This window comes from Ciconia boyciana, chromosome 1 (assembly GCF_034638445.1).
Source record: "Ciconia boyciana chromosome 1, ASM3463844v1, whole genome shotgun sequence".
NCBI classification, from domain to species: Eukaryota; Metazoa; Chordata; class Aves; order Ciconiiformes; family Ciconiidae; genus Ciconia; species Ciconia boyciana.
In genome coordinates this window covers 52,498,514-52,526,396 of record NC_132934.1, presented here as the reverse complement: position 1 = coordinate 52,526,396, position 27,883 = coordinate 52,498,514, and the positions used below count along the sequence as shown (strand labels likewise).

Genomic DNA, 27,883 nt, shown 5'->3' with positions numbered 1-27,883 from the left:
AACAATTATAATATACATTATTCCCTTTATAAAAAAGTAGGTCACCACAGCATTTTTTTTTTCCAAAAAGGTTAAAACAAGCTTTATTTTAACATACAAATCAGATTTGTGTACAAGGCAAAATATATCCCTACAGTGGTAGGCATATTGGGTCTCCACGCAGCATATGTAGCCACTTCTACTACAGTAATCCTGAGATATGGAAAAAAGCCCTAACAATCTTAAAAAAGGGCCAAAATGTCTCCTTTTAATCACTCTTGCTACAATCACCTCCATTTGGGAATTAAGAAAAACATTATACAGTTCTGAGTCAAGAAAACAAATTATCTACAAGCCAAATACCCAAGATACTTGTCTAATTCCCTGCTGTCATCTGGGTATAGTAGCAAGAACACTTGAGGAACAAATCAAGAGATGCAAATATGCAAGGTTACTTTGTTAAACACTGCAAAGCATGTAGAAGAACTGTAAGATACTTTTGCTACCTTCAACTGCTATTGTCTTCATGAACTGTGTAGTCAATGTGTCCAGCTTACACATCCTATGAACTTTTTTATAAGTTCTCTACATTGTGTGTTAAGTTACTAAAAAAAAAAAATTAACTTACTTTGCTTCCTTTTACCATGAAGTTATATGTGATATAGAAATATTTTGTAAAAGCTTATAAAAGCAGTAAAGTCCTGTCCCTACCATTAAAGGCTACTTGAACACCCTGATTTAGCTACAAGATTGTATTTGTCATTAACTAACATGGAAAAAAAGGAACAGCCTCTTTTTTAAAAAAAGTTAAAGATAGGGAAAAGGTATAGATAGGGTTTTTTTTTTTAATTTTACAACATATAAAAATAAGTTACAGTATATATCATGGCTTTCTCATTTAGCAGAAGAGTGCCATCATGGATTTAAACACTACATGTTGCAACTAATTAACTCACCATGTTCTCAGACTCTCCTTTTTGAGTTTTAATGACTGTGTGCAAAGAAATGACGAAATATTAGTGGGAAAATTAAGAAGCCCCCAGAACAATTTCAATAGCAAGAAGCACTTGTAGCAGAAGTCTTTCAGAGAAATTTTTAATTTAAAATTTAATTTTTAAATTAATTTAAATTGACGTTTTAATTCAATTTAATCTCTTGGCACAAATAAAGGCCAAGCCAAACCTCCCATGAACTTCAGCAGAGTCGGGGCTTCATACTGAGCTTCATTTCAGAAATGTTTACACACAAGTATGATACCATTATGCTACTGAAGTAATGATTTCTCTTTAATGTGTGTTATGTTAATCATACAGCTAAGATACTAGTTAGATTTGGTATGCAGCTATCTCAAAAAGGTTACAATAATGCTAAACCAACAAGATTCAAAACTACAACACAACTGCTCAATATTAAGTGTTGTCCACTACGAATAAAAAGGGGGGGGGGGCCACAAAAGATTCTTGAGTCAAAGACTGAAAGACCGCATTTACACAATGGTGTATTATTATTGTCTGAGTATACTTGCATTTTGAAGTCAAGCTGCATTCAAATTGGACAAGCTATGACAATATTCAAATACATGTAAATAAAGAATTGTAGTTTCAGAGATAAAGTTGTAACAAAAATCTCATTGTGCAGTTGAAGCAGCATTTGCAACATCAAAGTTCACAGCAGACAAGCACAAATTTCAGACTTACGAATATAATAAGAAAGATCATGGCACTGAATTTGGGAATATTTTCAAGCTCTAGCTTTACTCGGGATAGAAGAGTTGCCAGTTGAATAAAGTTAACTGAACACTGTACTTTCCAGCTCCTTATAAACAAGGCTCCACGTCATGCAGGAGATGAGCTTTCTCTCCCCTTTTTCTCTAAGAAAAGTATCTGAAAGGCAAGCTACAGTGATTGTTTCCGACAGCAGTAAAATAAAGAAGCAGATAGAAAAGTAGGTATATCAAAAAGGTCTTACAGAAAAGGCATCCATCCTGGTTTGATTTTGTTTATAAAAAGGCACTTCACATATTGCTAAAACTCTGATAATGTACTTATCCCTTTAGTTTTTCTGTTAGAAGGATGTATTTCAAGGTGGTTAGCATGAGCATGCAAACGTTCTTTATACAGTGTTTATTTGTTACAAATTTTATAATTACATATAGTATCTTACACCATTTATTTAGAAGAAAAGATTCATGTTCAAAATAATAGCAGGTCTTCATACTATACTTCAGTGACGATGATCTGTCATAAGCAACACACCACCAGCAGTGAGTTCATGCTAATAAAATTAGCAGTGTAAGTCTTTCAGAAGTGAGTCCTCAGTCTTTTGTTTTCCTCTCGTAGTCTCTCAATCTCAGCTACTAAGCTTTCATTTACAGAATATCTTTCAAGTAAAGCATGCATTTCATTCTAGAGAAAAGAAAAAGCCCCAATCAGCAGCTATGAAGTTAATTATTCCAGTTTTAGACTATACATTTTCATATCCCTTTTGAAAATTAAATAACCTAGATAATACTGTGTTTAAAACTTCTGATAAGAAAAGTAAGATTTTTTTTTATGCTGACATACAGTATTTTGATCATTAATACATTGGTGAATATTTTATCAAAGGATATTTTGCACTTCTTCAGGATGAGAATCTACTAATGCAGGTTCCATTAAAATGTTCAGTACCGAGACAAGGTCTTTTTAATGCAGATCAAAAGAACAAAGATTCATAAAAAGGTGAAGTTAAAGAACACAGTTCAGTATGCATGCGGTACCTATAAGTGAAGCTTTCTATTTGAATTCCATCAATCTCCTCCTTACCCAGCTCTTGGTTCTTTCCAAAGGACAGTTGAATTTGTTTCCCTTTTGTCTTTTTATAACTCCTGAAATACGGAATTCATGATACCTACCCAATGCATATCTTCCCTTTATTTATCAAGCGTAAACCAGTTTAACAGATTCCAAGTCATAGTTTCCCCTTCCTTCACACCCAATCCTCCCTTTCTTGCTCTTAATAAGCAAAATTGATTTTCAGTTTTGAGAGAAGTTGGCATGCCTTGGTATTACTGAAAATGAAAACTGAACATATTTCCCACCATGCTCTTTGTACATACCAACTGCATATGGAACTGCTTGATCATCTCCACTTGCAAATTCACAATATCTCGATGACATGCTTCTCTGGGGGAAGAATGTCAAACGGACAATGCTTAGTTTTATTTAGGAAGCAGTAATTCTCTCCAATCCTCAGCACCCAGAACTCCACACTTCCTCACCTTCAGTGACACTGTGAAACATCTCTAAAAACCTTTAAGCCATGAAACATACTCCTCTACAACTTATTTTCTGAAATACTTTTGTTATTACATCGACCTTGATAAGTACCATTTTTTTTGGTGTACAAAAAGACTTAGGATCTTTTCTGTTTAGAAAAATAAAAATATACGTGGTGATATCAAGATTTTTTTTGCTTGCAAGCTGTAGACTTTTCTCATTTTTACCATTCAAAGCTGATTTTCAGTCCCTCTATCACAAGTATTGCAGAGAAAGATATTTATCTGTAACTGAAGATACCGCTTTTCAGTACATCACTTTCAGCACTCTTTTGTAAAAGGGCCCAAAACATCAGCTGTGATAAATGATACGTTATCCTCAAGCCCACAGAATGCTCCAGGTTAATCTACATAAGAAGCAGTGGTGTCTATTCCACACTACAAGAACCAAGCTTGGAAATACCCTGTGAACACTACACTAATACAACAGTTCCAGACGCTGAGGAAGAACAATAAGAACAGCTCACAAAAATGCAAGCAAGCTCATCTACTCTTCCTGAAGAGTGCAATCATCTGAGACTGAATACTGTGCTATGGGTACCAACGGCCTGAGAAAGTAAGGCATTTCTTAACTAGACACATACAGATCTTATTTCATTCACCTTTCCTAAAACATATAGCAAACCCAAAGGGGATATATTCTTCACTTTCTATTTCCACAGGTTATTGTGCTTCAGAACTCCTGTTGGAGGCAATCTTCAAGTGTATCAAGCATAGATGCCAGCTGGCAGCTTAGAAACCCAAAGATGTAGGTTATCTCCCAAAGACAGGAAGTTCAAGAAACAAGCAGCTTTTTGGAACCAAATGAGTTATATATTCCTCCTGGTCCTTTTCTAAGGTCCTTGTTGGTTTTATTCCCCATTACTTGAAGAGGAATGGATTTCACGCAAGAGCAATAAAAATCCTTTCCTCAGATTCCAGAGTGTGAAAGGTATTTGTATCAATGAGAAGCTTGCAATGGCTCCCTTCTCTCTTACTGACCTCAGTAACAACAATCTTTTACATTCAGTTTGAATGTATCCACAATTTACAACTGGGAAAAGGGCCAGCAGAGCCTTCCAGCCACTCCAGGAAGTGTAGGTCAGAAGAGAAACGCAATCTCTGAGGTTCCAGATCTCAGACACTGGAAGCACAAGACTGACAAGCATACCTCCCAACACTGGGAAACCTGAACACAGACTTTAAAGAAAAAACATCTGCAATCCACAGACTGCCTCTTAAGTCATGTGAAAGCCACAGGTTTTAATCAGTTGTGTGATTATCGCCAAAAAATCCCAGGGGAATTTTACTATCCTATATTCTTATTTAAAGACATTTAATAACATTCAATGTATTTTCCTGTTGGCAGATACAGAACAGCCATAGCACACATACCTACTAAGCTACTTTTGCATTGCTTTTTGTCATCAAGACAGCAACACTTCCACTGCTTGGCAATCCTTTTCCCCTCCACCATCTCAGTCAACCTACTTCATCTTAAACATGGGTTGGGAAGTGATCCCCTAGATACAACTCTCTCAACCGCTCCATCTCCTTCAAACTCCACTCTAAATCCATGGTAATCTGCTCTGGTGAGACCCCAGCTGCAGTACTGTGTCCAGCTCTGGAGCCCTCAGCACAGGAAAGACATGGACCTGTTGGAGTGGATCTAGAGGAAGGCCACAAAAATGATCAGAGGGATGGACCACCTCTCCTACGAAGAAAGGCTGAGAGAGTTGGGATTGTTCACCCTGGAGAAGAGAAGGGTCTGGGGAGACCTTACTGCAGCCTTCCAGTACTTAAAGGGGGCTTATAAGAAAGATGGGGACAGACTTTTCAGCAGGGCCTGTTGTGATAGGACAAGGGGTAATGGTTTTAAACTAAAAAAGGGTAGATTCAGACTAGATACAAGGAAGAAATTTTTTTTACGATGAGGGTGGTGAAACACTGGAACAGGTTGCCCAGATAGGTGGTAGATGCCCCGCACCTGGAAACATTCAAGGTCAGATCAGACAGGGCTCTGAGCAACCTGATCTAATTGAAGATGTCCCTGCTCACTGCAGGGTGGTTGGACTAGATGACCTTTAAAGGTGCCTTCCAACCCAAACTATTCTATGATTCTAATTTGACTTACCTAACATTCCACTTGTCGTGAAGTATCTACAAACACAAAGTAATCTGACACCAACCATCACTTACAGCACAGACATTAAAATCATGTCAAGCCTCACCATTAGAAATACACACAGTATTTTACCTTATACGTGCCAAGCTAACAATAATTAAAGCCAATACAAGTCAACTGTCTAGAGCAAACTCCCCACAATGTCAACTTTAAGAAAAATTTCTCCTGCTGGGAGAAGATATGAGCAGGGAGGGAAAGAAATCAGCACAAGGCTTCATGAAAGCAGTAAGGAACTCGTTATGCAGATAAATTTACCATCCAAGAAGTATTCAAACACTCATTCTGAAAACATGTTAGCAAAGCCATGCATTAACAACCCTCAGAGACATCAGTCTAATTAGTCATCGGAGCTATTCAAAATAAATCAAGTTTCATACCTAGATTTCCAAGATTGGGGCTATTAATGATGTCATTTTCTAATGCAAGTAGAAAATATGTTAAAGCAGATGCTAAAACATCTTAGTAAGAAAAGATGTCATTGAAAACAAGTTTCTGCATGAATACCAGTACCTGAAGTCATCCATTGTTTCTTGTATCATATTCTGAATGAAGTTTATTTGGATTGATGTCAGAGGTGCGTTTGGTCTGCTACTCCCAATGGTTTCTACTATTTTTTCTGACAATGAACTGGCAACTCCAGCAGTAACAGGTGATGTTATCTTTGGACCTTTACAATTAAAAATAAAATAAATTAATAAATAAAATCAGCAGAATGGAATACAAGAGGGGTTTTTTTACTTGTCTTGAGGCTCGTCAATACTTTATCTCAAATATTGCCTAGTAAAAAAAAAAAATAGATTTAGAATGAGTCTTTTCAGAGGCAACTAGAAGTGTTCTAGGAGGGCTAACTGGATTTACAGAAGAATCAAGACTGGATGTTCTGTTTTAATGCTAAGGCCATTTTGTCAGGTTTCACATCAGTCTGCAATCAACTGCACCTAGAACTGGACCAAAATGATCAACTTACTTATTGAGGTAGTACCATTTACTGGTAGATCATACGCAGGATGGGCCTGAATATTCTTCACTAGTCTCTCATTTGTATCAGGAGCCTTTAGAGCAGTGGATGATGGTGGAGGACTTAAAGTTACAGATTCTGCACTTGATGAGCTCGATTTTGAAAGCTGACAATAAAAAGAATAATAATAATTAAAAAAAGATGAACTCTACTAGTTACAATTATCTAACTGCTCTTGAAGGCTAAGTTTTCAGGAATGTACTTTCAAATATTTTTGGTTTTAGGAATCTACTCACAAATATATGCTTTTCCTTTTCTAGCAAGACATCTTAAAAATTGATTGCTAAAATATTCAAAATTGCCTCAAGTGCGCACACACAGAAAGGAGTGCAAAAGGCAGGGGCCTCTTAATTTTCACATCAAGCATTTTGTGGCAAAGTTATAAACATAATTCCTAGCAAACTCAGACTTCTCAAAAGCAATACAAAAGGAGCCAGGGTCTCAGCAGAAGCATACCAAAGAAAGCTCAAGAAGGAAGAGGGAGATGGAGAATAGGGAAAGAAGACAGGGTGGAATTGACCTAATAAATTACAAACAATCACAGTGGTGCAACCAACTAATGATCATTCTTGATTTTCTAGAAAAATCAAAATATCCCTCAGGCTAGCCCAGTTTTGCTTCGTGTGAACTTTTGTAACCTGAGCTTATTTAAAGAGAAACATACATTTATCTTGCATTGCTGAAGGCCAACGCACTTAAACTGAACATTTTACAGATTTGTGTCAATAGTGTGAACAGTGTGCAAAATAAGATTAGCTGGGATACTATTAAGGATTTTTCCTTCAAGTAGTAGCATTCTCTCAAGATTCTAAGAAGACCACTTATAACAGGAATTAGTATAGTATACCTGCTTTAAGACTTCTTTACACTCTTGTTTTCCAAGATTTATTTTCTTATTGTCAGTCTCTGGATGTTCTTCCTCTTCTTTACCTGGAGATCCCACAAGTGCATGTAATGGGCTAGATCGTATCCCTTGTGCACTACTGCCCACTGGGTTTCTTTTTACTGGTAAGGCAGTGGTGAGCTGTGGGAGAAAATCCAAACCCGAAAGGTAGGACTGAAAATCCAGACCTATAAAAGGAAAAAAGGGAAGGGTGAAACACACAGATCAAAAAACAAACACACACACACCAAATCAAACCCACAAGTAAAATGCCTGCACACCCACACAAAATAAATAAACAAACAAACAAAAAAATCACCCAAAAATGCACCCCACAAAAACTAAATCCTTAAATCCAACTTAATGCTGTCACTGTCCTTATGAAAGTAATAAAGCATGAAAAGCCTCCACATATGACTATAAATTGCATAAAGGAAAACCAAAATCACTCTAGGACCATACTCTTGGGTTTCCTGTTACCATATTGTGTCTTAGTACCTCAATGTGTTAGACAATTTCCAGAAAAGTTAATTTGTTTCAGTGTCTGCTTTCATCATTTGTTTATTTGCAATGGTACAGCAAAATTAGCATGTAAGAACTAGCGCAGGCCTCCAAAGGCCTACCACTGACAAAGAAAAATATACTGAAAGTATGTTTACCATCTCCTTTTCCTTGAGGATCTTCACTTGCTTTGCTTGCAATAATATCTACAAAGTACCAGAACACAGACAAATTAAGTGTTTATTAAATGAAATCTACATCAATATTCTTATCATTGCATCGAGTTCATAATCGAAGACAAATTAAAATACCAAGTAGCTACAGCTGTCAGTAACACACGAATGTCAAAATGTCATGCTATATACACATGAATGATGCTTTACAAGTTTCAGAATTAACAACTTACCATCTCTGACTGGAGAAAACACATCTCCTAAACTACTTCGACCCAAATCATCCAAATTATTTAAATCGGCACTTTTCCCATGATCTGTTTCTTTAGATGGAATCACATCCAAGCTGCAGCTATGCGGAAAGCCTTAAAAGGACAATAACATTAAGTTAGTAACTGACGTTTTCCAAAAATAACATACATTATCCCTAAACAATCTCACAACAAGCATGATGCTGGGTAAGTCCAGCAAGCACTTTAAAACCTTCTATGGATTCCAGTTAAAGGGTCAACTTGAACTTCCTCATTCCAGCTGTCATGGCAGGTGAATATAACTAAAAGCTAAGATACTTATTAACAAAAATAAGATACAGTTGGATTCCTTTCCCCTTTTTAAAAAGGACAGTTGTCAAACTGGAGAAAGCACCCATTTTCAGGTAAATCTACATGATGGATGCAGCAAATTTATGGCTTATCAGGTGAAATGAAAACTAGTGAATGCACCTTCCACTAAGAAGGTGATCACATTCAGATGATCAGTTTAAATTTATTCTGCAAGAAGAGAAATCTGGTTCACTGGAGCTATTAGGCATTCCAAGGGGAATTCTATGAAACATCTATTTTAAAAGCTTACCTGATGTTAGGATATTCTCTACTTATTTCTAATATTAGGAAATCAGAGTGGGGTTACAGTTGCAGACAGAAGAAACTTGTTCCTAGACCTTTCCCCACTCCACCCTCAAGCTCCATCCCTGACCCAATCTGGGGAAAAAAAGTTAGCTTCTGTATGTGTGGTAGCAGGGACAGTTGTCTGAAGAATGGAAGCATATCTGAAGTAAAAAAAAACCCCAGTAATTATTCAAACTACGGTTTTTAGATGAGGCATACATGGAGAAGTGAATTGAGCTGCTAAGATAACCACCTGAATAACTTTCACAATTTAGTATGTTTGAAAACCAGATCAGCACTGTAAACAAGCCGCTATTCTGCCCTCACTGAACTCCTAACTCTACAAGTGCCTAAATTTTGCTTGTACAAGTTAAGATGTAGGCAAAAGAACATTAGTACTGTGCAATCCATAAATAAACCTCCTATATATGTCACCTGTACATATAAAAGCTTTACTTTGTACCTACTTTAATTTAAAAAAAAAAACCAAACCACTGTTCATAAAACCACTGTTCATGTAACTACTTCTCTATGTGGGATTACTTGTTCAAGCGATCCAAATGTGATCGGATGACTACAATTAACCATGTCCAAGTATTTACACAAACTGGGACTTGAGTCAGGTTTAAGATTTCACTTTTAAATATATTAATATAGCACATTTTCCAATGCTTCAGATGTGTCAGTTGTGAGACATACATAGGATTGCACTTGCTAGTTAAGCAAATACTTGGCATACTGAGTCAAACTAGAAGTGCAGTATCAACCTGTGCCAGAATCTACAGAGGATCTACATGGAAAAAGCATAATATAAAATAGGGCAAAATGTCTTTTGTATATTTTTACCCATTCACAGTAATCTAAATGTAGTAAGTACCTAAACCAGAGGACACCTGTTAAATAGAAGTTTATGGGAAGTCAGCTCAAAGTATGTCCAAACTTCTCATCACATTCTAACTTATACTTTTGTACTTTAAAATACCTGTGTCAAAAAGCCCCAGTCCACTTATAAGCTGTATGAACAGATGTTTTTTTCTTTTAAATATGCTATCAGATCACTTTACTGAATGCCCCTTATTTCTCCAAAGTTAAACCCCATAATCAGCGTCTAGAAGAGTTTCTACAGAACAAATGCAGTTTGTGGTCTCTCATGCTTTCCCATTTTTAAGTTTAAAGACCATATCTTCTGAAGTATACAAAGGTTTTTACTTCTAAAGTGAACATTCAGTTCAATGAAAAGTATTTGTTTTACTTGGTAAGCCTTTATTTGCATGGTGCTATTTAAGGGGTAACAGCCATTACATCTTCAAATAAAGATAATAAATCATGTATTTTAACTGAAATAAAATTTTCCACACCATTCGGTAATGTTGATTAGCAACACTTCTTGCATACATAGGAAGCATTCTACTTCACCTCGTACTTCACTGCATACCCGAGGGAGGTCATTAATACACATCCCTATGGACTGCAGTGCTTATTGCCCGATTACTGTTGCTAAATGTATTTCTCCTTATTTAAAAAGGGAGGGAAAGAGTGCTGTTGCATTAAAATGGATTGAGGATTTTTTCAAGAATCAAACTAACAGTGTTACTGATTTGACCATATTTTCAGAAGTCTTGAATTAAATAAAATTTTAAGAGTACATTTGACACAGTGGCAGAATTTTAGAATAATGCACAGAATTCTTATAAAGAACTTGCTAATTTCAGAAGCATAAATAGCAAGTACAGTTATACAACTAATCATACTTGCAACTATATTTAACATCTTTCCTACCATGTGATATTGGAATCATGCCTCATACAAAAATACAATTCAGTTCCCACTTGGGTTTTTGGACTAGGTTTTTTTTCTCCTGTGTTTTGATTGTTTGGTTGGGGTTTTTTTAGATGAGGTCTATTACTCCTGTTTATTAATAGAATTATGAACCATTAGTTCTGCATTCCATACAGACATTGTGTCAGGAAATACATCATGTACATAAGGATAATCTGCAAGTCAGAATGCAAGAGACAGCCCCACAATATCACCATGGAGTTTTCTCCTTTAAATACATACTTTTGCTTTAAGTCCAGAATTTTAGACTTCACATGTCTAAAGCTTGTAGTAGGACCCAATTCACTTCCCACAGTCTCATAGTGTGTCTAATGCAGTAGGGGAAGGAAAAGAAGGTGCAAATGTGCATGCACATACACACACTTTTTTCAAACAAATGCCCTTCCCTTGGCAAAATTTTTATACTGTAATGGTCAAGGCATGAAATATTCCTTCCAGCTTCTACATTATGCCAAATACGATTATAAGAGCAGGAAGATGACACTACCTGGTTTCTCCTGAAGAGCCTCTCCTCCCTTATTCTCATTTGGCAATGTTAGATGAGATGAAACTGTTGCTGATGCTTGAGAGGCAATATTTTTTATGCCAATATTTTGAATTCCTCCAAGATTACTACCAGCTTTGACTTCTACTCTTTTGGATACAGGTTTATTTGAAGAACCCGTAAGGTTAGACTGAAAAAAAAAAATAGAACAAATTAAGAGAAGTTATTATTCCTTCAGCTAAAAGTAAAAATAAGCCAATATTCTTTCTGTTTCACGACACTAAAAAAATTCAGTTCAAGTTGCAAAGGTTGCCTAGGAGATATGCCTTTACAAACATAAAAAAGAAGTATCTTAATGTAACTTCAAAGTACATGGGAAACCTCTGTATTATTATATGAACATTGTGTGGACCTGCAAAAGAATAGCAACTGAACTTAAGGTAAAAATTACCTGGCACAAGCCGATTTTGATCCTACGCTTAGGCATAGGAATGTAATCTCTTATTTTTATTAGGGACTCCAAATTGTAAAGGAATAGTCAATCACTAGCAGCAAGTGTGCTGGAAGAAGAGGAAAGTCTCAGAGCGGTAAGATTCCACTTCAAAGGTTCTCCACTGAATGGATGCGTGGGGTTTCTGGATAGAGTGGAGCCTAATTAAGTGTTGGAAGAACCTCTTAAGCCTTCTCTATTATTTAATCAACTTCTCCACTGTTTATATGTGCCTGCAAAGGACCATATATAAGACCATGCAAAATACCTCAAGACAGGCAGCTGTGTCTCTTCCCCTTAAGTGGAAGGGCCATTACAGATCTTTCTGCTACTGCCTACAAATGAATTTAAGGTGCCACAATCTCATCTGCAATGGCAGCATATTCACACCAGGAAATTTAAGACTAACGTTTCACTCATTTCTACACTGGGGCTAGGAGTGGGGGGAATTCCACATTAAAACCCCCTAAAATGGCACTTAAGACTGAGCAGTTTATAATGTCTATGTTGGTATGAACCACTTTTGTTGGCATCTATAATGCTTAGAAATTGAATGCTAAAATTTTTTTAGAATTTAAACTTATGCTTCGCTTTCACTAATCTGTGTATTGAGCAATAAAAAGGAAAGTTATTTTTACCTTGGAAAAAGTGCTACTGAACTGAAGACGTATGCATTTCACACAGCCTTTGTGAGCAATAACTGTTTTCACTGGTGATGTCAGTTGTCTTAAGTCATACTGGCAGATTTTTCCCCGGGAACATCCTATAGCCAAAGTAGTACCATCAGGCATGAAGTCTACTGTTGTCAGAGGAAAATCAGCTACTATTGTTGTCAGTAATCTTCAAACAGGAGAAAGGACAAGATAAAGAAGCTTTTAGAGTTCAAAAGTTAGACTTTTCAAAACAGAGTACCTAAAAAAAAATATATATAAAAGCTTTCATAATTCAGCTACAGGTCAGTAGTTCCACTTCTCCAGTGCCAAGTAAATTCAGTCAAATATCTTATGGAACAGTGGATTAGGCTTATACTAAGTGTTCATGCTTAACAAATTAAAGACTGCATATGCCCCAAAAGATTTCACCAGGACAGGATCAAATTGCCTTCATAACAGCAGTTCTGACACCAACATTATTTACTGGTATCATCATTTCCAGCAGCAATCATACTACATACATCTTCTAGCTTCCCAAGCCTATCAACTCTAACCTTCCCATAACTCTAGAAAGAACTTCAGGTCCTAGTTTGCATCCTTCTACTACACCCCTTCCAAACTAGAGCCAGACTACGGCTTTTATTCAGCTAGAGTGAAAGCACAACTCACACTAGAACCAAAGTCCCATGAAATCACTTGCCATCCTACCCTCTTACTACACAGCCCCAACACCTATGCCCCATACATTCTGCTTTTTCAACCAATACCCTCTCATATTTAAGGCTCACTGTCTCAGTAACTCTATGCACCTTACCACAGCTATGTCTTATATCTTGAACTAGAAAAGCAAGCAAGCTAAGCTCAGGTGGCTGCAGGTCCTCACAGGCTGTACTGCCCCTCACAGAAGCTAGTTGCTCTGTATCAACAAGAAAAGGCCATACACAAGCACCTGGGAGAGGTCACTCATATGTAGCACCTCAATTAGTTCCCACATTCCTTGGGATTTTTTGATTGTTTGTTTGGGGGGTTTTATTTGTTTGTTTTTTAAATTAAAAAAAAAAGGCAAAAAGGACTATGGTACAGGTTCTCTGGTAGCAATATGCCAACCACTTCAACCATTCTGAATGTGGTCTGAATTAAATATTTCATGTCATAGTTAGGCATGCTTTTGCAGTTTATAAAAACCAAATAAGGATCCTTCTAAAATCAAAAGGTCTTTAACATACTCACTTTTTACTTGAAGTGTCATAGAGAATAATTCTTTTATCCAAACCTACAGTTACAAGCAGCAGCTTATTGACTGGAGAAAAGCAGATTTCTGAAGCTGGTGCTTTATGAGTATTTTCAAAATTGTGATATGGGTTCTGGCTATTTACATCCCACAGAGTTACATTTCCACTGTCAGAAACACTACCCAGCAAGGATTTCTTAAAGGATGAATATTTCAAGTGTCGAATAGGCTGTAAAACAGACATAAAAAATGAATTGTAATACCACTACTAAACACCATATTAAATTATTTTCTAAACACACAAGCACATTAACTTAATGTAACATCTGTGTTCCTAAAGTAGTTTACAGAGGCTGGCCACTCTAAAAAATAAAAAGTAAAAAAGAAAAAAGTTCATTTTGCATTACAATGCCACTTTTGTTGTCAGGGAGGCAGACTTTTTTTCTTTTTTTTTTTGGTAGCAGTATGGGGTACCATATGAGCTGATCAGCAAAATGAAGGACAAGGAGGAAAAAAAAAAAACCACCACACTTCTAGAAAAGTTTCTTGATTTTTCAGCAAGTATCATGCCATCACATACACTATGAAAAAAAAAAAAAACACACGGCACATCTAAAATTAAAGGACTGAAAAGCTACATTATTTCACTGATTGGTCTCCTGCCAAGAACGTTAAACTTAATTCCCCTCCGCTGATTTTAAGTACTTGGATATAAGCCAATTTGATAAGACACACAGACTCCACAGAGTTATGCAAGTATGTAGGTGCTGCAGAAGAACAGACTCCACCCTGTGAGGTAGTACCACAGAAGAGGATAATATGCCTGGTTTATCACATGCAGCCTTGCTATCACAGAACCATGTAATACAGGAATTTAAGTTGTCTTTCAGAAGCAGAAGTATTCAGCCTTTCAGAAGTATTTTGTTTCCACCGCATTGCTTCAGAGGATCTTTCAGGACCTCGCTGCCTAATACTAAATTACAATACTCAATTTCCAGATTAATTTTATTTATGACCCATTTGCACTAATTCACTACTGTGACAATAACGGCCTTACACTTAAATTGTTTCCCTAACTCCCCAGTGCTGCTTTTCCCTGTTTTAATAAACAGCCACCTCACCTTCTTTAAGGCTTTATTTTGCTATAAACAGTAAGCAAGACTCGATCTCCTAAGACTGGTTTTTCAGTATCATCACAGGCTCTTTGTAACTCTCCCAGTTTGAATCCTTCTCAAATATGAACCAAAATCTTGTATGATCTTCAAAACAGTTTGCTACTGCCTTTACAAAGGCAGTAACACTTTGTGCATTTTATACTGTAAATACTTGTCCTGACATACTCTAGACTGCATTTTCTTTTTTGGGATCCGATCTGTTTTGGTTGCTCATTGCCATTTTATGATCAAGAAGCCCAGGTCCTTCTTTCCCTTGGGAATTTTCAAATCCTAGTCTAATGTGAAAAGCCTCATTTGTGACCCGTCTGGTACCTTTGATTTCCATGCTGTCATAGTTGTTCTCATGTCTATTATTTCAGTCATTTTTAGATACTGTCACAGTCCTCTCACAGGCAATACCTTCCAACTGTGTCTCATCATAGCTCTACTTCTCATATCATAACCATTACTGAAAATATTAAACAAGATTAACTATTGATAACCCAAACAAATACTGTTCTTTCAATTTTGCCTACTGTCTTCTTTCCTATAGCCAATTTCTTACTCATCCTCAGTTCCTTTCTAAACCTCCATCGTCTCTAATATTTTCTCACAAGGCACTGAATCAAGAGCTTTACTCAAGTCCAGACAGATGAGAGCCATTACATTTGTCTGAAAATGCTCTCGAAAAGCTATTATATTATTCTAGTATAATCCACATTGCAATGCACTGTACTGGATTTTATCCTATTTCTCTCTTTAACTTCACTTTAATGGAGGTATTTGTTGGTTCATATACCTCCAATATAATTTCTAGCACTCGTATTGCATGTCTCACTGGAAGCCTAATTGCTCCACAAAGAAGTGGCACCCTCAACTGCATATTCAAATAGGACAGAAGACGACTGTTTATAATTAATATGGTCCTTTACTGGACATGATGGGAGACATTTTTATCAGCATTTTTCAGTTTATTTACATTTAAAAAGAAATATTGAGAGACTCAGGTGTAACAGCTTCAATTACGTACATGATCTACATGGGAAACATGCCTGTCCCTCACAGTTCCCTCACTTCTTCACCTCCAAATACCTTCCTTACTGCCCTGGCATCTACTCATGTTCCATTTTCTCCCTCCTCTGTCCTCCTGCCCACCAAAATTACTCTCTTCTAAAAGCTCCCTTGCTATCCTACCAAGTCTGCCATTTTCTTTTCTCAATCTTCCTTCTAATCTCACAGGCCCAAGGCAAGTTCTCCTTTCCCCCCCCCCCCCCATATACATACCTTCCCCTTATTACCTCTGTTCCCCACTTCTCATTGAAGTCATGGTGTTTCCTCAGAGCAGCTTCACAGTTTTAATTTCAGGTTGCCAATGAAGGAGGTGTGAGGAAGCTCCTATTTACTCCTCACTTTCACTTAATTAGGTTAGCAACAAACTTCACTTGCAACAAGGCAATTGCTAGATCAGACTCAAGGAACAGAGGCACTTAAATCTGTGCACACTTTTATGAGACAGTCAAATGCATCATATTGGCATCCCTGACAGTATGCTACATGTCCAAGTTTCAAATTCTTGCCCAGACAGCTGGAGGCATGAAAGAACCTCATTTCTGAAAGGCTGCTTGACAAGACAAAACCAAAACATTTCTCCTCCCAGAAGTGAGTCACTTAATTTGAAGTTTTCTTAAAAAAAAAAAGAAATACTTTATCTGAGAAACATCTGGGTGAAAAAAATATAGCTTTAAGCCTAGCACAGTTAGAAACAGCAGACAACCAAGCCTCATATGGGAAAGCATCAAGATGCAGGTGGTCAAACTACATCACTTGCAATAAATCTTAGCTATATTTTCCTCATTTCCCACCCCATCCATAATAAAAGAGCAAATTAGAAACTCTATTTTGGAATGAGAATAGGCTTCATGAAGTAGCATTCTGTCTTGATCTTTAAAATATTGACTCAACTCTACATGAATTTTATAACAAAACAAACAAAAAACCACAAGCTATCCAGTGTTCACTGGAGTGAAGTTAAAACACACATACAGACACTATGAAAGCTGACAAGTATACACAGAAAAATATCTTTTTTGTGACCCGCTGCTGCAAGGGAATGGGACTCCTCGTACAGAAAGAGATGAACTATTACGCTTGATCAGACATTTGAGCTATTTAGTCCTACACTGTATGTATGAAAGTGCTTGGTACTGAAGGTCTGAAAAAGGCAAAAGGGACCCCTCCCCACCCACCACAGGAGACAGATCCAGGATAATCTAATGTTAGGCATAAGTCTCTTCCAATTAGTTATATTCACAACTTATCTCCTTTATAATATTCCTTTTGTTGTAATTCTCAAGTTACTTTTCCAACCTTCTCCCTCCGATTACATTTATTGCCAAAAAGGATGCTAGAATCAAAAATCATCATGTGTGTCACCTGTGTGTTAACAGAGAAAATGTTACCTTTTATGTCACTGAATTTAACATTATTGTTTAACTGTGTATACTTTTATGTTAAGTGCTATTTAAGAATAGTCTATTTTCTTCAGTTCCTTTCTTTTCTCTTTACCAGACTTCTTCCCTACTTCTAACCCCTCTGTACCTCTGCCAATCCTAATTCCATAGACTTTTTCTGAGCTTTCACACATACTATTCTAGATCAGATTCTATCATCTATTTTTAATTTCAATACATGTTTGTTTATCTTATTTCTTATACTTTCTAATGTTTTTGTCTATTTTAGTGACAAGAAACTAACACATAGTCACAGTCTTCACCAATAGTCTTTAAAAAAAAGATGATTTTTGCTTGGCACGATGAAGTCACACAGAACTTTAGTACACTCCTAGTCAAGTTTTTCCCAAAGAAGCCAAACTTCATTTGTCATCTCCTGTCCCTTTTCTTAAGTTATGGTTTAGAAACAAGAGTTCTGTTACTCAGATTTTGAACACTAGGGCTTCCAACTCAGCCTAGCTGAAAACAGCCCCAGTACAGTTCCTTGGCCTTTGTACTGCCAGCAATAGGAATCCCAAGCCTAGAAAGGGCACACAGCCCATATGGTTTAACTGCAAGGTTTACTAGTTACAAGAAAAAAATTAGCTAAGGATGTGGGACACAAGTTAAACGTTGGTACTTTTCAGAAAAGCAGCCCGAGGATGTTCACAGATTACAATTTCATCCACAGAATCAAATGGCAAAGGTGTGGGACATGTTTCATTGGGAAAAATCTGACTAGGCAAGCTTAAGTATCTTATCTGAATTGGATCTAGGGGGATATTTAAGTCACTTGCTTTATTTTAAGTCAGTATAGCTGTTCACTAGGGGAAACTCAAATATGCTTAAGTAAGTGTCTGAATAGAAGTGGGAAGAGGTCATCTGTTTTCTAATTATTTTAATCACTAATACTAAAATAATTTCAAGATTATTAGGAATGACACAATTACTTGGAAAGAGTCACATTTTGGAACTAACCTGTCAAGACAAAATACGAAGCAAGTTTCAGTATATCTTAGTAAGTACAACTCCTGATGATCTCTGGAAATTCTGCACACACAGAACTACCAGAAACACGTTTAGCACAAGGTGCTGAACCCACAAAGAGAAAATTAAGTCCCCTTTGGAACATTTTACCAGTCAATGTAGCACAAAAAGCCATATACATCTTTTTGCCTTAGCTGTGATTGGAGTAGATTTTCTGTAGAAAATAAAAGTACATTTTATCTTTAAGCTTCACAGTAAGAGAGCCAAACAAGGAACAGTGCACTTCAGAAAATGGTTGGTCCATTGCTAAGAAGGACTAGTTACACTTAGGGTTTTTCACCACTTGAAAACAAGTGAAAAGCCCAAAACTAAACCAAAAGTAGTCTAGCATCATTGATTACCTTATTTAAAGACAGTACACTTTCTTAATCTCCTTTATACCTTAGTGAGCCTTGTAAGTGAGAAGGCAGATGTAAACATAGTTGATAGCTTTAAAAGCTGAAGACTATTTCACTATATGGAGTGGCCAGAACTCATCACACTTCTTTACAAATCAGCCAGCTGTTCAAACAACTAAACTAAATCCTGTTGCTAGGAGAATAGCACCAGGCAGTGAAGACTTGAACAAACATTATGTTTCGAAACAAACCTTAATTCATCCTCACAATAGCAAGCCGATAAGAATCTGGTAGTCTAAATGAATACCAACAGCAAAGACAAATTATGGGATCTGCAAACAATTCTGTGCAAGAACTCAACTCTAATAAAGCACAAAGGTGTTTCTAAATCAAAATCAATTAATAGAATATAGGCCAAAACTCATATGAAAAGAAAATTGTTTAAAGTCACAGAAAGCACTGCAACCTTGGGCTATTCTACTACTTGTAGAGTCTATACAATATCAGAAATTAACTGGCAAGGAAACTACATTCCATCATGATGAATCAGAGACAAGCTAAATTTTATAAGGTTAGTTTGACCTCACATTCCTCAACTGTAAAAAAAGTTACTAGGGAGTGATGATCCTTACTAAGCCAGACAGCTAGTGCCAGGATCAAGCAGGACAATACACTGTGTATCTATTCAAGCTTACTCTTAGAAAACTGGGCCCCTAAACTATAAATCGAGTAAAGGCTTTTTAAATTTAACAGAATTGCACAAGTCTTCAGATATTTGTTTCACTGCACAATTAAACCCGCAATTCTCTGCAAGTACCAACTAAAACCCAAAACCAAAAATAAAGCTATTTTTGCACATAAGAGCAAAGATTATTAGCTTATCTTATATCCTAAAAATTAACTGGGACATCCAAGTAGCCATCCCATTACACAATTATAGCTCGATTCCATTTTAAATTAAGGCTGCAATCAAATAACTGCCCCCCTTTAGAAAATGTTATAGACCCTTTAGAAAGTGAACAGTAGCTCTGTGCTTGCAATTACTTTGATTTAACACTTCAGATATCTTTATCCATCTTAAAGGTCACTCAGCTTTGCAGTAGGCCTCTTGATTTCATCTGCCAAAATAGCTATTCACTGCATCACTTATTCCTAATCACTTTTTGGTGGAAAGAGTTGAATATGTCAAATAGGTTGATGCAAATCATCCTCATAAGAATTTCTTCATTTTCCAATTAACTAGCAGCATAGTCCCCACTCTGGATATTCACCTCAGATGTGTAATCCAGCCATGGATTTCCCTGTAGCTCCTGCCTCACATCCACGTTTTTCATAAGATCATAACAATCAAATCAGAAAAATGAACTGACTATATAGATGGATTTTTAAGATCAAACCAAGCATGAAGTACAATTTTGCTTCAATATAAGTACGAGACTGGTGATGGATCAAAGACACTACAGCACCTAAGAGCAGAGATAGTTTGAATTTAACGGAGATTTTTCAACAGAAAGTACACCACAATTCCTGTGATGCTATAAAGTCATGAGAGATTCTTCATCAAGTTATATTGTTCATGCTGGACAGGAGAAAAATTTAACTTCACACTCTATCTGCAGTCTACGTCTGAAAAAGCTGTTGCAGTAACAGAAAATGACTAAATCACAACTTCAGTATTCCCTGTGACATTAAAGGTCAGGTTTAGGACCAAAGCAACAGTTCTGCATCCCCTAGGTAGCTCTTACCTCTGTAAAAATGACTCTGTAAAAGATAAAAGAATGCCCAGAACACAAACACTTAGCTTTGCCTAAGACAACATTCACACTAAGAACGCACACTGGAACTTCTGATGGGACAACACAGCTCATTTACTACTGCAGATGCCCTTATATCAAGGGAATTCCCCTAATGATACCCACTAATCCTGCAATATCTTTTGAGTCTGCAAAAAGGAATTGCAGTGGAAAACCCTACTAAGGCCCTTAAGTAGTACACATGCTTTGTGTTTGTTTTGCACAGTTTTCCTTCAAACTAGTTAGCCGAAACCTTACCTAAACACCTAAGTAGCTAATATAAAATCTCACTGCTTTTCTCTTTGAGCAGCTGTGCAATTTTAATCTCCAGATGAAATAAATTCATTATTTCCAAATGCAGGCTTATATTCACCCCTACTGTACAGATAGCTCTGTTCAGTTCTAAATCTGATTACTTTGGGCAAGTCAGAACCCAAGCTACATTATCTCTGTTCTTTGCAACAGCATACATCAGTTGTGCCTTGAAATCCTACTTTGGTTTGTAAAGCTGACTGGTTTTTGTTCAGTCCTAAGATGTGTAGAGTTTGTTCTTGAGGAACCAGAGCCTACAAAGTAAAATTTGCTGTAACCTGTATATAAGTAAAGGTACTTGAGAAATTTGTATTTCAATGTTACCTATTATTTAAGACTAGAATACACACAATGGTCTGTTTTTTCCTTCCCGTTAAGTACACTCTTAAAAACTAAAAGGAAACAGATTAACAAAACTTAAAAGCTCTTGATACGTACTTTCAATTTCTGAACACTGTGAGCTTCATACCTGAAAGGAACTTAATAAAGATAGCCTACCTGACGGCTGCCATAACCAAAGGGAGTACTTGATAAATTGGTGGTAACACTGTGTAGGATAATTTCACCACTCAAAGATCCAGAAGCAATGTAGCAATCATTCCAATTATATGTAATACATGTGACTTCGTCTTTATGATCCTGTGGGGGAGGGAGGTCAGAGGGAGAGGGTTAAAGACGTATTAACCATAAGCATATTCCTTCCTAATCTGTGCTTTTGCAGAAAAACTTCAGCTTGATTTTTTTTCTGACCATCTGTAACATTTAAAAAGATTATTTAAGAGTTATTATGGAATATCCCAGAAAAGAGCAGCAGAACATACTGAAGATCAGCCATTATATTTTAACCACTGTCTGATTGTTTTCAGGAGATTGTTTTAATAAATTAGCAAAGATGATGCTGACATTATATACAATATTTTAATAAGACAACCATAGAGATATCTACCACATGTGTCACTAATGTTATTTTAAAAGTAAGGTCTTCCAGAAACCAGTGATATTTGAATACACTTTCTGTTAATCTCATGTACTACTGCCAACTACCCCTTCTGTCACCTTTAGCATTAACACATATATTTACTAGATAGCTTTTCGGTATAGTTATTTGCAATGATGATATTGTGTTTACTGAATATATAGGGGAAGACAATCAAGTACTTCTAGTCCAAAAAGGAAAAAAAGATATTTAAAGTATTGTATTAGCTACTTAGTCATTTTGTTTCAAACTGTAACTTTAAAAGTCCAAGAAAAAAGAATAAATCAAAGCTATAGCCTCTTTAACAGTGGTCCTAAACGAGGGCAAATCATCTACTGAGGTATATTAGACTATCCTAAATTTTGTGCATCATAACAAGGTTTTAGAGAATTCATACTGGATCAGTCAGAAGACAATCATGTCCCAGTTTTGCATAACATCAGTTCTACTACAGTATTCTACAAATACAAAAGTGCTTTATTATTTGACGTATCAGAAAGAGCAATTATCTGAAATGCTGCCCTTGGTAAAAATCCCATCAGAGAATATCAACACAAATCGCAAAATAAGAAGCCTATTCTGAAAATTTAAACATACATTATTATGGAATTGTACTCTGAAGACATCAAGTTAAGTATGCTCGCTAAATTAAATTTGCTATTTACAGCACATAAAGAACACAAACCTGGACAAGACACATATGTGTGCTAGCTCTTATCTGCAAACTTGATCCTACAGATATATGACTTAGAGAAAGTATATTTTTCACAGCAAAATCTAGAAGTCATGAAAGCCACAGTTCTTCCTCAGCCAAACTTACCTTAAGGCTACGGTAAACCCTTCTGGATTTCAGATCCCAGATATTAACTGTGTTATCAAGGCCTCCACTCACAATATATGAAGAGCTAGAATTCAAGCTCACACATGTCTGTTTTGCCTGATGGAGAAGGGAAAAAAAAGAAAGTATGTTAAAGATAATTAAGGGATTTATTGATATGGGATGAAGATTATTTCATCTTCATTGACACAAACAGTCCCACTGACTGACGGAACTATTGGTACACTACAGTCATTTCCCATCAAAAGGCATTTAAAATCCAGACCAGTTTCGACATATGTTTAATATACTTTAAGATTTAAATACATTAATTAATAAACTCCCAAATGCTCACATTTTCCCATCCCCATTTCACTTTTTTTTTTTAGCACCTTTTCCTTCAATATGCATTTTCCCTTTAAATTATAGCTCTCTAAAGTGCAATCATAGACTTCTATTCAGGTACTGTGTTTTAAAAAGAAAATGCTAAGTTTAGAAAAAAAACTCCTTAAAAGAAAATCAAAAAGTTGTCCCAGTCATGTACTTCACATTCTCTAAACATTATAAAGAATATTATAGCAGCAAACCTCATAATTCAGTGAAGTGATTTTTTTTAAAATAATCACTGAAGTACCAGCTTTTGAAAAAAAAATGTCAATCTTAATGATAGACCTACATCGAGGACAAATTATTATTCAGTTCTATCATGTTGAAAATTCACTTTTAAGTTCCTGAGATTTGAATTAAGAAAAAAAAAAGTCCACCTAATTATTGACATGGTAAAACTGGAAATGATTGCATTAGTTATAGATCAGATTCAGTGAAATCTCCAGGACAAACACTCCACCTCTGAAAATGTTTGCTTCAGCAATGTAAAAGCCCTGTTTGAACACCTTTCCAAAAAATTTCCAGTCCAAATTAGCATTACAATAGCTATCCAAGGAGGATAATTAGAACACTAACAAGTCATTCAAGTAACCATGTCAAGAGACTCTTCTAAAACGAAGTCCAGCTTTCTGAAGAGTTTATAGTGCCACGCTTCCATTTAACAGGAGAAAAACCCCCAGCCATAACAGTTCTCCTATTTCACTTATTTCCAGAAGCTAATAGATGTACCGTTCAAGAACAACCTTTATATAGACTCTTTCAATGTACAATTCATAGGCATGCAGAATACCGACAATTCAAGTTGGAAAATGAAGTTCAAACTTGAGCTCTGTTCCGTCACCTACACATTAGATCAAGTTTGAACCACTGACTGCCTTGGGCTATCACACTGAGGCTCAACAGGCACACTCCCCTAGCAGAAAGGCATCAGCTGCTAGTATAACGGCATTCTTATTTTCTTACTGGTAGAACTACTTTAGAAGGAAGCGCTATTCCCCCCCACTGTTTATATGTATTTAACTACAGACAAGGAAATGTTTTTACATATGTGTCATAACTCTAACAATACTAACATTAAATTGATCCCAATATGCAGAATGTGATACAAACAGTACACAAGGTGGAGTGGGGGGAAAAAACAGGGAACAGCATTAGTCTTACTTACTCCTTCAGCTATTTCAAAGAGTGGAACAGGTTTGCTTTTACAGCTTGAAACAACTATTTTATCCCCAGCAGCAGAAGCAGTGGCCAGGTATCTATCTTAGTTACAAGTTATGGACCATAATTGTATTATACTGGTGATTAATAAAAGCAACAGTAAGTTTCCCTTACTGAACATAAGACAGATTGGTTAAACGGTCTAAAGTACTGTACCTTGAAGGGACCTAGAAATAGAAACATAAGGCTATTTTCCAAGCTTTCACTAAGAAGCTCTTGCATTAACTACAGCCCTTACTTCCCAATACAAGGCAGAGCAATTTCGTTCAGAAAGAAGAGGAGAAATAGCTGGCAGATATTATTTAAGAGCTCTTTACCGCTAAGGCAACTTATCCGGTCTACAATTTTGTTTCCCCACCACCCCCAAGTAACAGCCCCATTTATCACCAGAGTTCAAAGGAATGTCTGTTGCTGTTAGCAGACTATGGATTTAAAGAACAGTCCTGTTCGTGACAAATGTTAAACTACTTCACCATATAGTTTCTAGAGTACAGTGAATGTTTGCTAATTTGTCTCCCTCTGTACTGAGGGAAGAAAAACAAAAACCCAAAAAGAACCTTTTATGACACCAAGTACCTTAAAGTAGTAAGAAAAGCCTTCAATACAGAACTATAGAGCAGGGAAACTGCCTCTGCACCCCCACCAAACTAACCGAGTAATCATTTAGATCCATGTCCTGTATGTCTTCAGGCCAATTCCCATTGTGCTTTTATATTTGCTTATTTAAGAATACAGGTTAATTGGCTGGATTTAACACCAAAGAACTGGTGGGCAGATTAGTGCTTGCTATTTCTTTGCTTATTTTAAGGCAACATTTTAGCTTACAGAATTATGCAGAAGCAAAACCAATGCTTTACCCCTAACAAATTAACAAACATTCAAAAGCATACGGAGTAAGATACTTCATTGTTTCAGTTTGGGGGGGATGAAGAGGACACTAGGTGGAGGAAAGCATGACATGACAAGACAGACAGTCTATAGCTAAAGTTTACTAAACAACACATATATGTATATAATTTTAAAATATATATATATGCTGCAATTTCTCTGCAAGCTCCATCGCTAAAACATTCATTTGTGCTCTGATTGTTTTAACTTTTTTCTCATACATCCACTTATTTGCAGACTTAGAGGACAGACACATTCAGAACTTGCAGGACTTAATTGTTATGTGCCAGCATCCTGTCCCTCTTTTACATCAAGATCAGACATCGCCACCTTTTCCCGTGGCAGCCATACAAGCCATCCACCTGACAGTGCACTGTTTTCATGAAATTTCTCATATATTCACCTAACACCTGGCATCTCATATCATTACCCTACAATACACTTCCAAGACAGAGGTGAAAGGTCTAAATGGTCTAGATCCATTTTCATGCATAAATCACCACCATCCTATGGATGTTTTCCTACACATCCAACACATTTGTGCTTCCTCTGTAAATGCTACAAACAGCGCAAAGAAAACCAGTGCCTACAGAGTAAAGAGGTAAGTGTACACTACCAAAGACTATCAGAATCAATGAGAAGCTGTTCAAAGAAAAAAAAACAAACAAACAAAAAAATTCATTCCAATTTTCCTCTCTACACTATGTATAGAATTTTACTACACTAGCAATTGCTTTGTTCAACCTTGTCAGTAAATTAAGCACTGCCTTGAAAGTGAATATTGTAATCAACTATTGAAGAAACAAATGAGTAAGCTTTACAGTTGGTAGGCAATTCAAGCATATCATAATCATTAAAAAAGTGTTAGCCTCCTAAAGGAAGAGAAACTTTTTCAGAAGCATTTACCAGCATGAGTTTATTTTGTAAATCACTTCAACACAGAGAACCATAAAATTTTCTTCACAATATATATAAATCCTTTTATGCAAGACATCAAAACTGCATGAGGCCTGCGATTTACAGACACTTGAATAAAAAAAATTAACTGAAATTTTGCAGAACAACCACAAAACTATGGCTGAAACTGTAAAGGATACTATTGCTGGCCCAACATAGAGAGCTGACTGGATGAGGGGGTGTATGTGGGTTGAACTGCTCCACCACAGTTAGAGATGAGGAATCCCATATTTTAACGTCATCTCCTGATGAAGCAAAACGTATGCTTTCTTGCATGGCTGCACCTGTTTTTGCAAAAATAAATTTTAAAAATTAAAATACATATATATAAGAAGTAAAAAATATACAACAGGCAACTTCACAAGTCAAAAATAATTTTATCTATACCATTTAATACTGTCGTCTTGATAACTGAGACATTTATTTGGAGAGTTACACAATTAGTACCGTTCAGCTGAATATACTACTGAAAGCAGCAGATGCTCCACACTTTTGCTATTTGAATTCTTGCAGGAAATGTATGCTTTCCTTTTCACAAAGGAAAAGCCATCCTCTCTATGGTATCGAGAGACTAAAATGATGCTTATAGCTCCAGAGAGTTTACAGCTGCCTAACAAGAAGGCGTGAGTATTTCAAGGACTCACTTCCCACCAGTAGATGGAGATACACAAGCTAGAATCAAACCGACTGTTGCAGGGGAAGGCTGGAAGCTTGGACCTAAAGGACTCACTTCAGCGTTCATCTCACCACCCTAAAAGTCATCCGAGAATCCTTTAAACTAAGCCTTTAACAGCAGAATACGAGCGACAATGAGTCACTTTTCAACGCAGCTTACACAACGTTAAAAAACAAAAAAGACCACGACCAACAACGTACTACTATTTGTTTTGACTGACACCGTTGTAAGAGTTAAAGCCGGGCTAACCCATTCCAGGTTTGTAAAGTTTATTCTCAGCTTTTTACTCTGGGTAATTTTAAACTAGGAACAAACAAGGAGTCAAAAGGTAAGCCTTTCCTTCAGCTGAAAGCATAACCACCCTTTAGCCAAAAGTTTCCGGGGCGTTTCTACACAGCTTTGGGCCGCTAATTCTCACTGCCAAGAATGTTTAAGAGAGGTGCATAACACTGACAAAATTAGTCAGGAAACTCAAGGTCCACAACCGCCTTCGCTCGGCCATTGCCCAAGGCATCAGCCCGCGGAGCAGCTCCCCGCTCCCCCACTGCTCCTCCCGCCTCGCACGGGGCTTCTCTCCCCGCTCCGCACCTTCAGCCCCGGAGGCCGCGGGACGAACCGCTCCGCGCACCCGCGCCCCACGGCATCGCCACCGCCCAGCCCTGGGCCCGGCCCAGCTCCCGCCAAGGCGGGGCCCCGCTGCGGGCCGCCACCGCGTTCCACGCTCTCCCCGCGGCGCGTCGGGACGCTCATCTCCCCCCCGCCGCCGTTGCCCACCTGGCAGGGTGGGCGCCGCGCCGAGCCGAGCCGAGCCGAGCCCCTTCCCCTTCCCTTCCCTTCCCTTCCCCTCCCTGCCCTTCCCCTCCCGGCCCGGCGCCTCCTCAGGGATCGGGCCCGGCACCAGGCGCCGACCTCCCCGATTGGCTCAGGCGCTCCTGCTCCCAGTTCTCTACGGGGTCCGCACGCACTCCCGGCCAATGAGCGCCGCCCTCCCGCGCGCCCTCCCTCCGGGCCGACTTTCCGCGCCGCATCCAAGTTAACAGCCCGTCCCAACAGCCCCCGCGCGCCTTCGCCTTCGCGGCCCCCGGCGACTACGGTGGCCCAGAAGGGGCGAAGCGGAGGTCGGAGCCGCGCGCCGTTCCCGCCGGTCGGGCCGTTCCCTGCGGCGAGAGGCGCAGCCCGGCGCTGAAACGACCCCGCGGGGCCCGGTCGCCTT

General features: G+C 37.6%; 1 protein-coding gene across 3 annotated transcripts; it reads right to left on the bottom strand.

The window, feature by feature from the left end:
* Positions 1-76: 76 nt before the first annotated feature.
* On the bottom strand, positions 77-27,601 carry NEDD1 (NEDD1 gamma-tubulin ring complex targeting factor). 3 transcript variants are annotated; one of them, XM_072865806.1, is made up of 15 exons: positions 27,580-27,601; positions 26,135-26,278; positions 24,097-24,191; positions 22,548-22,664; positions 21,250-21,390; positions 13,618-13,847; positions 12,373-12,574; positions 11,248-11,434; positions 8,268-8,399; positions 8,020-8,067; positions 7,325-7,548; positions 6,427-6,583; positions 5,970-6,126; positions 3,077-3,143; positions 77-2,384 (listed from the first exon to the last, which is right to left on the bottom strand). In XM_072865806.1, exons 2-15 carry the CDS (start codon positions 26,268-26,270, stop codon positions 2,280-2,282), a joined length of 1,998 nt encoding a protein of 665 aa, XP_072721907.1. In that variant the 5' UTR covers positions 26,271-26,278; positions 27,580-27,601; the 3' UTR covers positions 77-2,279. The 3 variants fall into 3 exon arrangements, with proteins under 3 accessions (XP_072721907.1, XP_072721898.1, XP_072721918.1); XM_072865797.1 differs by lacking the exon at positions 27,580-27,601 and adding an exon at positions 27,445-27,503; XM_072865817.1 differs by lacking the exon at positions 27,580-27,601 and adding an exon at positions 27,259-27,425.
* Between the last annotated feature and the right edge of the window lie 282 nt (positions 27,602-27,883).

Coding starts and splice junctions, on each gene's coding strand:
- NEDD1 (XM_072865806.1), bottom strand. CDS start 26,270: ATGCAAGAAAGCATACGTTTTGCTTCATCAGGAGATGACGTTAAAATA. Junction 21,391..22,547: donor GGGTTTACCGTAGCCTTAAG/GTAAGTTTGGCT, acceptor CCTCCCCCACAG/GATCATAAAGACGAAGTCAC. Junction 7,549..8,019: donor TCCTCAAGGAAAAGGAGATG/GTAAACATACTT, acceptor TTCCTTTTATAG/GTCTGGATTTTCAGTCCTAC.